Below are 14,304 nucleotides of genomic sequence, written 5' to 3'. Positions count from 1 at the left end.
CAATGGGTTCTTAATCTATTCTGTCAGACACACCCAAGACTTAATTCCTACAGCAGCATTTACTCATCTTCAAATGAGACACTTAGCAGACCATTGCTTATTGCAGGAACATGCCTTTCGACGTTCCATTCTTAGTGACTTCCGATAAGTAGTACAGTACTTTCATTGTTCATTAAGCTCAGAAAACAATTGAAGAGAAATGAATGTCTGTAATTAAAATGCACCCCCCCCATAACCATAGAGGGAGGGACTAGCAACTCTGGATGTGATAGAAGTATATTTGCATTACAGAATTCTTGCTTCATAAAGGAAAAACTTCTTAGTTGTTAAATTGTTTATTGAACATAGTCTTGAATATACTTGTTTAGTGAAAATGGAAGATTTTTGTGATCATTTTTCTTGACTGAAAAAACATGGCCTTTACAGAATCATAGGAGATGGTACGTGTAGCAGATACTTTATCTAGTCTAGAAAGTAGAAAGGCAAGCTGGCTTAGAAACTTTGAAAAGTTATTTTGATCAATGAAATGTATTCATTAGCAGTTCTTCAAAGTCAAGGAATATTTGAATTTAAATAAGATTGAAATTAAACGGTTGAACTATGTGGTATATTGACCTGTTGCTGTGAGGAAAAAGTCAAGTTTTCTTAGTATTTTAGTTGAGTAAGATAAAAATTTTCTTAACATATTAAATCTTAGTTCCCTGAGCCCATGTGAATCATGTGAAAATTTGGTGGTGCTTCCATGTTTCTGGCACACTTTTATACTCCAATATTGAAGCATTGTAATCTAGCATATATGCCCAAGCATTCCATTTAAAATATCCTACTGGTTAAAAGCACAAGCTCCAGATCTAGGCTGCCTGGATTCAAATCCTGGCTTCACCACTTATAAGCCTTAGGACCTTGGGCAAGTCTCTAGGCCTCTGTTTCCTCATATCTAAAATGGGAAAAATAATGACATCAACCAAGGACTAAATGAAATCATGCATGTAACACTCTTGACATATAGTAAGCACTCATTAATGTTAGCTATTATTAATTTTATTATTATATTGTTAAAGAACTTGCATAGAATATTGCTAAAATTGCATGTTCTTTCCTGTCTGTTTTAAGGCTCCTTTGGGCATAGGTGTGGGAATAAACTAATGAACAAACAAAGAAATATCATTTTCAAAAGTGGGAAGATGATGCTTCCAACCTCATTTTCCCTCTGAGTTTCATGAGATCCCTAGGGCACTGTGGTAGATTGGATTATTTTTCCCAATTATTTAAAACATCTGTAAGGGATCTGTACATTCATACCCTTTGCCATGTGGTTTTTCTCCCTATGAGAGTAGATGTATATTTTCTCACCTCACTAATGTTGATCTTAGCTATATGACTGACTTTAGCAAATGAAATGTTAAGAGGTGTGATGTAAGCAGAGACCTTAAAAATGTTTGCATGATTTAGCTTGCTCTCTTGTATTTCTGCCACCTGCCATGAGAAGAACATGACTGCAGAAGCCACAGTTCCTGGAATTATGAAGATCTGTGGACAGACTTGAACCCAATACAAAGCCTGAAGTCTAGCCTAGCACCACCAAGCAAAAATTAATGTTTATTGTTATAACATACTGAGACTCTTATAGTTCTTTGTTAGGTAGTTGTACAGAAAAGAGTTAACATAGCAGGCCTAAACTGCTATTCTTGAAAAGGCCTGCTTGCCAGGTTGGCCCTTGGCTGGCTTTTGGGAACTTAGATTTTGGGACAGTTGCTACCATTAACTGATAAGAATGATTAATTGTGCCTAAACTGTGCAAACAATATGGTTTATGCTGAACACCTGCTTTCCTTCTGGGAGTCTGGGATTTTGCTAGGTGCTAGGCAGAGGTTGCCTACATGACCAGCTCCCAATAAAAACCCTGGGTGCTGAGTCTCTTCAAGCTTCCCTGGTTGACAGCATTTCACATGTGTTGTCACAACTTGTTGCTGGGGTAATTAAGTGCATCCTATGTGACTCCTGGGAGAGGACTCTTAGAAGCTTAAACATGGTTTCCACTGGACTTCTCCTTAAGTATCTTTTCACTTTGCTAATTGTGCTCTGCATCCTTTCACTATAATAAATCATAGCAATGAGTACAACTACATGCTGAGTTCTGTGAGTCCTCCTAGCGAATAATGGAACCTGGGGACCTCCCAAACACAGTAGCATAGCTGCAGCAATAGCTGACTAATACAGGTACTAGTTATTCATTGTGCTAACATGAATTTTGACCTGTTGTTGTTTGATCTAATGCTATTGGCAATTCCAGTTGCTAGTTTGGATTCATAGGCTTCCATAAACAATAAGGCTTTTGTCTGTACTTCTATTCCCAGTAGAATCTCCTGTGTAAGGCTTAGGTTTCACCACGGGTTTAGCCAGACATCCATGGTTGAAGGGATATATTAGTGAATCCTTTCAAATCATTTCCCTGCTCTCCCAAGCCTGGCTTCTGCTCAGCTCCCCTTAGAGATTATAGCTTCTAGTATATGCTATGTATATTTTCCCCTGTGGAGAACCAACCCATTGGGTTGGGTTATAAAAAATATTGCTTCAATTTCAAATGTATTAATTTGGTTCCACTCATCTCTTATCCTGCCTTTATGCTATAATTAGTACATAATACATGTGACATGTATTACATCTATGTAATTATAAACCCTACAAAACAATGTTTTAATTTTTGCCCTAAATAGTTGTATTTCTAAGAAATTAAAAGGAAAATTGTCTTTTATATTTACCCAGATATTTACCATTTCTGATGCTCTTCTTTCCTTTCTGAAAATCTAAGCTTCCATTTAGTATCATTTCCCTTCAGCCTGATGAACTTCCTTTGCATTTCTTGTATTGCATGTCTGCTAGTGATGAATTCTCTGTTTTCTTTTATCTAAAAATGTCTTTATTTTGTCTTAATTTTTGAAGGACGTTTTCTCTGTTTACAGAGTTCTCGTTTGACAGGTAATTTTGGTCCACACTTTAAAGATGTTATTCTTCTGCCTTCTGGAATCCAGATTCTCTGATAAGAAGTCACTGGTAATATGAAATGTTCTTTTCGTATATGTAATGTGTCACTTTTCTCTGAATGTTTTTGAGATTCTCTCTTTATCTTTGGTTTTCAGCAGTTTGACAATCATATTGCTAGGAATGTACTTCACATTTATCTTGCTTGGGATTTGCTGAACTTCTTGAATCTGTATTTCTGTCTTTTGCTAAGTTTGGGAAATCTTGTGATTACTTTTTCCTTATTTTTTTCTGAGACTCTTAATTACTCATATGTTAGACCATTTGATATTGTTCAATAACTCCCTGAGGCTGTATTGATTTTTTTCAATCTGTTCTTTAAATTGGATACATTCTATTGATCTATCTTCAGTTTTACTCTTTGCTTTGTTGTCTCCATGTTCCTGTTAAACCTATCTGGTAAATATTTAATTTCAGATATTATATTTTATTCTAAAATTTTCATTTGGTTCTTTTTTATTATTTCTGTTTCTTTATGGAGAGCTGCTTTATTCATCAAATAAATTTTCACTTTACATCATTGATAATAGTGATGATAACTGCTTTAAAATCCTTGTTTGCTAATTCCAATATCTGGGTCATCTCAGGGTCTGTCTCTATTGATTGTTATTTCTGTTGAGGAATTTGAGGAATTTTGGATTGTATCCTAGACATTGGGAATGTTGTGTTGTACTGGCTCTTGATTTGATTATGTTCCTCCAAAAAATGTTGACCTTTCTGTTTTAGCAGGCAATTAGTTGATTGGATAAAAACTGAAAATTGCCTCTTAGCCAGCAGTTCAAATCTTAGGTTGGTTCATTTATCTTTAGCTGAGCAGAATTTAGGATTCCCCCTTTCTGGCTATCTCCTTTAAGGAATTCCCTCACTATTCTTTGTTGTCTGTGGTTGCTTTGAATTCCATCCTTTAGTTCTTTAGATCAGAGAGAGAGAATTGTGAAAGCATCTGGGGTAGAGGGTGGGGGCACGTTGCCATCAAAGGAGCAACTTTTGACATCCCAACAGAAATAATGGAAGCCAGGAGACAAAGGAATTATGTTGTTAAACTGCTAAATGGAAAACAGTACAAAACAAAAAACCTGCCAACTTGGAATTCTGTATCTGGTGATAATTTCCTTCAAAGATAAAAATAAAAAGGTTTTCAAGTATGTAAAAGATGAGAGAATTTTTACCAGCCTATCTTACTATAAGAAATACTGAAAGAAAAGTTTCAAGGTGAAAGAAAATGATCCCAGATGAAAGTAACTGTAGGAAAATATGAAGGGCATTGGCAAGAGTAAATATGTGAGTAAATATAAAATAATGTTGACTGTTTAAAACAGTAGCAATAATAATAAAAACTAAGCTTTCATCTCAATAAGCTAGAAAAAGAACATAAAATTAAGCACCCTCCTAACAAAAATAGTAGGAAGGAAATAATTTTAAAAAGAACATATTATGAATGATTTAATGCTAATACATTGGAAAATTTATATGAAATGGTCAAATTCCTTTAAAATACACAAAAATAGACAATTTAAATAGTTCTATTCTTATTTTTAAAAAAATGAATTTGTAATTAAGAACTTGCTGCTGTAGAAAAATCCAGTCCCAAATGATTTCACTGGTTAGTTCTTCCAAATATTTAAGAAGGAAAGAGGAGAAAGCTTATGACACAAACTCTTGAGACTATTTCCCAACTCATTTAAAAGGAAGGCATAACATTATGATCAAGTGTATAGTATATTCCAGGAATGTAAGTTTGGATTAACATCCAAAAATCCATCAATGTAGTTCACCATATTAATAAGTAAAGGAGAAAAGCCATATAGTTATCTCAATAATTTTGAAAAAAGCATTTGATAAAATTCAACACTCAAGCATGAGAAAAACTCTCAGCAGATTAGGGACAGATGGGAACTTTCTTTTACATACTAAGGGATTTTTACCAAAAGAAAAGAAAAGAAAAGAAAACCCTTCTAAAGCTAATATAATTCTTAATGGTGAAATATTGAACACTTTTCCACTGAAGATAGGAGATAGACAAGGATGTCCTTTCTACTTCTTTTTAACATTGTACTACAAGTCTTAGCCAATGCAACAAGGCAAGTAAAAGAAATAAAATTATATAGATTGGAAAGGAAGAATAAAACTGTGGCTACCTGCAAGTGCCATGGTTGTGTACATAGAAAATCCCCAGGAATCTTCAGAAATTGAACTTAAAGTGCAAGATGCAAGATTTGTATACAAAACAATCAATTGTATTTTTATATACTAGCAATGAACAATTGGAAAACAAAAGCTTTTTAAACCATTTAAAATATTATTGTAAAACATAAAATATTAGTGATAGATCTAACAAAATATATGTGAAATATATATACCAACCCCCACACCATATTGCTGAGTGAAATTGAAGAAGGCTGACATATATGGAGAGATATACCATGTTCATGGATTGGAAGATTTGATGCTATTAAGATGTCTCCCCAAACTGATTTATAACTTTAAAGCAACCCCAAGTGAAATCTAGGGCTTTTGCTTTTCTGATAGAAATTGACAAGTTGATTCTAAAATTTATTTGGGAATATATAAGACCTAGAACAGCCGAAATAACATGAAAAGAACAAAGTTGGAGAACTTATATGATCTGATTTCAACATTTACTGTGTAGCTTCAGTAATCAGTACAGTGTGATATTGGTTTAAGAGTAGATAAATAGATCAATGAAACAAAATCGAGAGTCTAGAAAGAGACCTACACTTATGAGGGCAATTGATTTTTTACAGATATTTCAAAGCCATTCAATGGAGAAAGGATAGTTTTTTCAATAAATGGTGCTAGAATAATGGTACATCTATATGGGAAAATAATAACTTTGACCCCCCTAGCTTACACTGTATACAGAAATTAGTTTAAAAGCTAAACTATAAAGCTCTTATGAGAAAACATAGGATAATATCTTCCAACCAGAGAGTAGTCAAAGATTTCTTAAAACACAGAAAGCCCTTTAAAAATGGATAAAATAGACTTCAGCAAAAGTAAACATATTAGCTCATCTAAAGCATATTAAGAAAAGAAATAGGCAAGCCACAGACAGGGAAAAAATATTTGCAATAAATGTATCTGACAAAGGACTTATATCCAGAATATAAAGACAATTCCTACAACTCAATAATAAAAAGACAACTCATTTTTTTAAATGGCCGTAAGACTTAAACAGACACTTCAGATAGAAAGATATATAAGTAGTCAATAAGCATATGAAAAAAAGTGCAACATCATTAGTTATCAGGAAAATGCAAATGATATCAGGAAAAGTTACAATGACATATCACTACACTCTTTCTAGAATGCCCAAAATTTAAAAGGACTGACAACTCGAAATTTTAGCAAATATTGGAGCAACTGGAATTTTCCTACATTGCTGGTGGGAATACAAAATGGTACAGTCCTTTTGGAATACAGCTGAGCAGTTACTTATAAAGTTAAGCATTTACTTACCATTTACCCAGCAATCCCAAATGTAAGTTCAAAAAAGGATTAGTAGTATATGTTTATAGCTGCTTTATATTAAAAAAGAGCCCCAAACTGGGAACAGCCCAAATATTCATTAATAGAAGAATGGATAAACAAATTGTGACATATTCATACAATGGAATACTGCTTGACAATAAAAAGGAATGAACTACTAATACACAGATGAATCTCAAAAATGGTATAATACTATGAGAATCTATAACTATCGCAATAAAAATTTCAATTAAAAACATGTTAAGCAAAAGAAACAAGGCACAAAAGAGTACATACTGTATGTTATTTTGTTTATATGAAGTTTTAGAAAAAACAAAAGTAATTTATTTTGAAAAATGTCAGAACACTTATAGCCCCAGGATAGGAGGGAGTTGACTGGGATGTGGCATGAGGGAACTTCTTGGGGAGTTGTTCTATTTCTTGATTGGGGTGTTGGTTATATAGCTCTATGCATTATCAAAACTCATCAAACTATACTTTTGAGATTTGCACATTCTACTGTATGTAAATTATACTTTAATTAAAAAGAAAAGAGAGATATTTATATCTTTCTCTAATTTACAAGTTAGATTTTGTTTTCATTAACGCCATAGAAGGCCCTGCTCTTTATGTGGGTAGGCTTATATAAGAAATCTATGTTTGGAAGTCAATTTCTCTTCTTCCCTTTGCTTTTTTTCCCCCCTTCCTCTTCCTTCCGAAAACCACAGGAATGTGAGAGAAAGTGGGTGACCGTTGTAAGTAAAACTATAGCTGAAAACTTACATCTGAATATTCTGTCACTTGGACCTTGTGCAGGCCTGTAATTTGAATGCGTGACTCTAGAAATGGTTGCTATGGTGATAAACCACTTGACTTAAATAGCATAAGTATTTTACTCAAAATTCAGAGAAATGGTAACAGTTTCTAGTAATTGTGCACTGGTATTAACTTGCAGGGATATGCCTAGAGCTTACAGGTTTTGCATCCATTATCACCAGATGAGTTCATCAAGTTAAAGTTATGCCAGTGAATAATGAAATATGTGTATTTAGCCCATTTTTTCTGGTTATATATCTCCCCTTGCACACATGGAGCCCCCTTTTCAAGATTAATAATATCATCTGGAGAAATCAGGCCCAGGGTGCTGAACTACAAAAAGATGGAACCAGAGGGAACCTTGTAAGGTCATCTTTTCTATCATTGTGCCTCTAGTAGGAATGACTATTCTTCAGCAGTCCCAAATGGTAAGAGTCTGTCAAAGATGAGGAACAACTGAAATGCTGCTTGGGGGAGGCCCTGGTGTAACCATCCTAACTGCAGCACTCAGAGATGCTGTCTAGCTTCACAGTGCTGAAATCTTACCCCTTCTGCATTTTAAAATTGTGATTATATATATATATATGTGTGTGTGTATGTGTGTATATATATATATATATATATAAATATGTATGTATATATATCCTCTTATTCTTTATATTTTTAGGTTGAAGAACTCTCATAAAGAACCTCCACCCATTAGCACATCAGTAGCCTGTCTGTAAACCTTCTCTGGTTCCTTTATATCTATTCAGACTGGTTGCAGTATTTCAGATATGAATTCTTCATGATAAATATGGATAGAAGAATTTTTTTCTTTGATTTCTAAGATGCTTTCTGATGATAGCCAGGTTCTCTTGGTCACTGTGAAATGGTATATTACACCAGTATCTTTAGAGAACAGTTTACAATGATTTTTAGATCCTCTCTTGGAAAACAGTCTACAGTGTTTTTTAGATCCTCTTTTGGACTGATAATTATGACCAACAGTCTCATAATGATCATTTAGATAGACTCTTTCCCCCTAGAACTGAATATTGAAATTCCTCTCTCATCTTTCTCCTGCTTTGTACAATCTTATGGGAGCTCATCACCTTCTATACGCCTTTCATGACCTGGAAGATCTTAGGAACTTCTATAGCCTTGGCAATTTCACTTTTCATTTCTCTGTTCTATTACTTACAAAACTGTAAAATTGCATCAGTTACAGCATAGATCCCTGAAGAATCCCATCAACTATGAGAGAAAAAAATAGAAACTTAAAATTTAGGTAACCTATAACCTACAGAGGAAATCCTTTTAAAAATCCTAGAGAAAAGCCTGGAAGTTGGAATTTGCCTTGGCTGTTTATATTCCAAGGAGATGAGAGGCTTGCTCTTGGTGAGGAAAGCTGTAACTTGGCCTGAAGGGCACCATGTGGGCCAGCCTGCATCCGTGTTTTATTAGCATCAGAGAACAGTTTTAGTGAGGGGATATTTAAGAAGGGAGACTCAGTCTTTAGGAAAGCTCTTAGGATTCTGATTCCTAAATAATGGCATCCTAAACTTAATGAAACTGCAAATTAGCAAAGAGAAATAGTAAAGTACATACACACATAAAATTTTACAAGGTACACACATATACACAAAAGCTTTTAAGCATTTGCAATAAATATTTGCATATAGGTAAATAGACTTGCATTGATGTTACCAGGGAGTTAAGGAACGAACATTGTGATTTGTTTCCATGCAGCTAGTTTTAGGCTGATTTTGAAGCTCAGTTAAAATATGGTTGACTAAAAATATTTGCAAACAATGCTACCAACAAGGGATTAATTTCCAAAATATACAAACAGCTCATACAGCTTAATACAAAAAAAACCCCAAAGAACCCAATCAAAAAATGGGCAGGGGCTTCCCTGGTGGTGCAGTGGTTGAGAATCTGCCTGCCAATGCAGGGGACACGGGTTCGAGCCCTGGTCTGGGAAGATCCCACATGGCGCAGAGCAACTGGGCCCGTGAGCCACAACTACTGAGCCTGCGTGTCTGGAGCTTGTGCTCTGCAATAAGAGAGGCCGCGACAGTGAGAGGCCCACGCACCGCGATGAAGAGTGACCCCCGCTCGCCGCAACTAGAGAAAGCCCTCGCACAGAAACGAAGACCCAACATAGCCAAAAATAAATAAATAAATAAATAAATAAATTTATTAAAAAAAAAAAAAATGGGCAGAAGACCTAAATAGACATTTCTGCAAAGAAGACATATAGATGGCCAAAGACACATGAAAAGATACTCAGTATCACTAATAATTATTAGAGAAATGCAAATCAAAACTACAATGAGATATCACCTCATACCAGTCAGAATGGCCATCATTAAAAAGTGTACAAATAATAAATGCTGGAGAGGGTGTGGATAAAAAGGAGCCCTCCCACACTGTTTGTAGGAATGTAAATTGGTGCAGCCATTATGGAGAACAGTATGGAGGTTCCTTAAAAAACTAAAAATAGAGCTATCATATGATCCAGCAATCCCACTGCTGGGCATATATCCAGAGAAAACCGTAATTCGAAGAGATGCATGCACCTCTATGTTCATAGCAGCACTATTTAAAATAGCCAAGATGTGGAAGCAACCTAAATGTCCATCAACAGATGAATGGATAAAGAAGATGTGGTACACACACACACACACACACACACACACACTGGAATATTACTCAGCCATAAAAAGAATGAAATAATGCCATTTGCAGCAACATGGATGGACCTAGAGATTATCATATTAAGTGAAGTAAGTCAGACAGAGAAAGGTAAATATGTAATATCACTTATATGTGGAATCTAAAAAAATGATACAAGTGAACTTATTTACAAAGCAGAAATAGACTCACAGACATAGAAAACAAACTTAGGGTTACCAAAGGGGATAGTTGGAGCAGGGGGAGAGACAAATTAGGAGTTTTGGATTAACATATACATGCTACTATGTATAAAATAGGTAAACAACAAGGACCTACTGTATAGCACAAGGAACCATACTCATATCTTGTAATAACCTATAATGGAAAAGAATCTGAAAAAGAATATATGTATAACTGAATCACTTTGCTGTACACGTGAAAGTAACACATTGTAAATTAACTATACTTCAATTAAAAAAAAATAGATTCATGATAACCAAAAAAATGGTTGACTATATTAGTTTTAATATGTATTAAATACCAAACTGAAAAAGAAGTAAGAAAATAGATACTCATAATGTTGCTGGTAAGAGTATAAGTTGGTACAACTGCAGTAGAAGGCAATACGGTGATGTCTTTCAAAATCACAAATCCATACAACTTTTAACTCAGAAGTTCTACTTCTAAAATATATATCCTGTAGATATATTTACACATGTACACAATGACACAAGTACAAGGTTATTCACAGCAGCATTATTTTTACTAGTTAAGATTGGAAACAACCTGAATGTCCATTATCAAGGAACTGGCTACATAAATTATGGTACATTCAAACAAGAGAACACTGCATAGCTGAAAGAAGAATGAGAACTCTTTTATGTATTGACATGGAATGATGTTCAAGATAATTGTTAGTTTAAAAAAATCAAGGTGTAAAAGAGTGTTTACACTGGGCTACCATTTGTGTAAAAAAGTGAAAGTGCGTCAATATATGGATTAGATTGAACCATATAAAATTGCCATTATTATTAGGCTGTTTTGACCTGCAAAAATGATGACCACTTCCATTTGGTTCCACCTAATATTTGCTTGAAGTTACATAAAATCTCTTCGGAAATGTGCACTGTAAACTGATAGTATTCGTTGTCTTGGATGGGAGGCAGAGCTGAGTTAACTAGGGGGCAAGGAGGAGATTTTGAACATTGTGAATATTAAATCATGGGGATGTACTACCTATTTAAAAACTGATTCACTTAAAAATTATATATAAGTAAATAAAATAGATAAATGTGGCTGAGTAATATCATTTTCTCATCTTGCTCTAGAATGAAACTGAGAAATATCATGTTCCTACACTGAAGCAACCAAACAGTTTAGTTTCCTTTTTCCTTCCACTTTGCCAGAAGATTCTGCAAATTATCTTAAGATATCTTATACAGGAAGAAATCAGAGCCTTTAGTGTTTTTGAAAAAAAGAAGACAATATCTATATCACTAATCCTGCCCATAGAGACTTTCTGAGTATTTCTTCCCAGTGACTTCAACTTCTGAGTCTACTTTAACAACTCAAGTACATTAATTAGCAAATGGAACAGTGAAGAAGAATGGAAATGTTAAACCAGATATGAATATGAACACGTTAAAAAGAAAATGACTGAGTCTCTATTCCTATTCTATAGATTATTTGTTGTAGTGGACATGATGAAAAGCATTTCCTCAACTACTCAGATGATAACTCAAGAGGTGGAAATGTCAAAAGAGAGAAGGTTAAACTTAGATTCACCTTTTAAAAGGATTTGTATGTCAAGTGACTTAAATTTTTATGAATTGAAATGTGCAAGCTAGGGACCAGTTCTGTACTAAACAAAGCAACTTATCTTTAGCCAGACACTGGAACATCAGGGGTGTTGTACTCTCACCCTGTTGCTAAATGTAAGGAGTTTTCAAGGAGAAGACACAACCTGTATTACTGAAAGCTAACACATTTTGTTTTCTGTTTCTTGAAAGAATACACAGAGAAGCAACCCAGAAATTTTCCTGAGAAAATGAATCTATACAGAAAAGGACCTTTTTACATTTCCAAATTTATACAAATTAATTTTTCAATGTGCAAAATTACCAGCTCAAGAATTAGCATATACTGTTATAAAGTCATACAAGAATGATAGTCTGAAGAGGCACATATTTAAGGACTGTCTGCAGTAAGCAAACATCTGGTAAATTTTCTCTTTTCTCGAAATATAGGTACCCAAAATCCATAAATGACCTGAGGTTTTGCTGCAGCCCCGGGAGTTCATTTATTCATTGGACAAATTATGTATTGCTACTGTGTATGAAACATGGTCACTTGTATCACAAGAGTGATCAAAAAACAACACACACACACACCAGGTTTATTTGTTTTGTGTTACATGTAATCTTTTCACATTCTTTGAAAATTGTTAACCTGATTATTAACTCATGTGTATGCTTTCAGTTAACCAGAGTATTAAACTTACGAGCCCTTTCCCAGCTCATTCTGTGTAAATGAGAACTTGCTGCATCTATAGCTCCGTGTCTCATCCCCCATCCTGCTTGTGCAGGTCTCCTGAGACGTTCTCTGCTGTTTTAGAACTCTATGCCCAGCTTCATTTAATGGGAAGTGAGCATTTTTAAAATGGGTCTAAGGTCAAAATGGACTCTGCTTCCCTCACAACAGCAGGATTAGAGACCGTTTCCTCTACTGTGGGGTGCAGTGACCTGAGAAAACACAATTGCCTGTTAAAATTCCTTCTACTTGTTTCGTGCTTTAAAGCTCACAGAGTACTTTCGTGGCCACCACCTTAGTTCATTCTCATAATAAGCCCATGTAGTAAATGTGCAAATACCATTTTCCTCATTTAACAGTGAGGCATCAAGACTACAAAAGGTCTTCAGACCCGCCCAAGTGGTGTGACTGGGGTTAGAAGCCAGTCCCTGGAATCAATGCAGAGAATGGTGAGCATGTGAGGAGTGGGCCACATGCAGCAACTTTATACCCAGGTTAGAAAGAATAATCATGATGTGCTTGTCAGGGAATCCATACAAATGTCAAAGCTCATCTAGAAATCCGTAAAGATGAATGATTACAACTATGTCCAGATAGACTTGCCTGTGTGAATGGTACCAGGTATTTACTTTCATTTTGCAGGGCAGTGGATTTGAAGTTGTGCCTGTAGTTTGCTATACCCCAGACACTAAACAATTCAGTTTTCTTGAAGGTGCTAAAGGAGCTTTCTTTGGCATTCAATAACAGTTTCACAATGTGATTAGTTTATATCTCACATAGGAAGAGAGCTCCAACTTGCACATCCTGGACAACTTTGTAGCCCCTTGCTTCTTTGAATTGATGTGGATTGCTTTGTGTCTGCAAAATTAATCCAGGCCTTTTTTTTAAATTTCTAGCCCACTGCTTATGAAAAGACTTCTGTGCCCAGTAAGAAGGAAAACATGGACGACTTGGACATGAGTTACTCAAGTTACATATCTAGCAGACTCCCTTCAGTTGAACTCAAGGGAGAAATAGAGAAACCCCCCGCGACTTCAAGCCAAGGAACAGCAACCAAAGGCACTGCTAAATCCATTGCCCTGCCTAGAACCAAAAAGAAACTCTAACAACGCTGAACAGTACAGAAACAGAGCTGCTGTTTCTAGTGCAATGAGGGTTTAGGAGGAGAAAAGGACAATAGTATGCTGAGCTTTTAGCGTTTCAGCTGCTCTGAGCCCTGCCAAGTGTTTGCACCAGTTTTAAAATTGAAGCAGTCAACTCCAAAGTGGGGTTAAAGGACAGCCAGCAACAGGCCTGATGGCTTGTGCAGCTGAAATCAACTCAAGGTGTTTTCGAGAGTTCAGAGGAGTGGATGCCCTCAAAGCAAGGCTGTGGGCACACTTGCCCAGTTGTACTTCAAATTCTTACATTTAGGCACAATTATTTATAGGGGAAACTGAGAGCCAGATATGGTAATGGAGGTTCCAAATGATTATGTGCACTTTGCACTAGAAGATTTGTTAGGAAATTACTAATAAACTTGTCTATAAGCATAACAGCAGAAGTGCTTCAGCCATTCACGTGTGTTCTTGAGATTTTAGGTTGCTGTAGATTGTTTAAGACAGCTTATTTTAAATGTAGAAAAATAGATTTTGTAACTGTTTGCCATTAACATGCTGCTAAATTCCCAATGTATTGATCGAATCAATAAAAAACCAGATGTTACCCATGCACGTTAATTTTTACGTGAACAAGAGGTGACTATAATCAGGTCCTCTAAGCCCTAAA

General features: G+C 35.3%; 1 protein-coding gene across 7 annotated transcripts in view; it reads left to right on the top strand.

Moving 5' to 3' along the window:
- The window catches only part of STK33 (serine/threonine kinase 33), a 184,673-nt gene extending 170,599 nt beyond the window's left edge, over positions 1 to 14,074 (top strand). For all 7 annotated transcript variants that reach the window (XM_061202962.1, XM_061202961.1, XM_061202964.1 and 4 more), the window contains one exon: positions 13,434 to 14,074. In XM_061202962.1, the coding sequence (XP_061058945.1) occupies positions 13,434 to 13,643 (210 nt within the window). In that variant the 3' untranslated portion in view covers positions 13,644 to 14,074. The remainder of the gene's footprint in view (positions 1 to 13,433) is intronic.
- The last annotated feature ends 230 nt before the right edge of the window (positions 14,075 to 14,304 follow it).

Source organism: Eubalaena glacialis, chromosome 10 (genome assembly GCF_028564815.1).
Source record: "Eubalaena glacialis isolate mEubGla1 chromosome 10, mEubGla1.1.hap2.+ XY, whole genome shotgun sequence".
NCBI lineage: Eukaryota > Metazoa > Chordata > Mammalia > Artiodactyla > Balaenidae > Eubalaena > Eubalaena glacialis.
The sequence above is the reverse complement of the archived record's forward strand: the minus strand, read 5'-3'. Positions and strand labels throughout refer to the sequence as shown.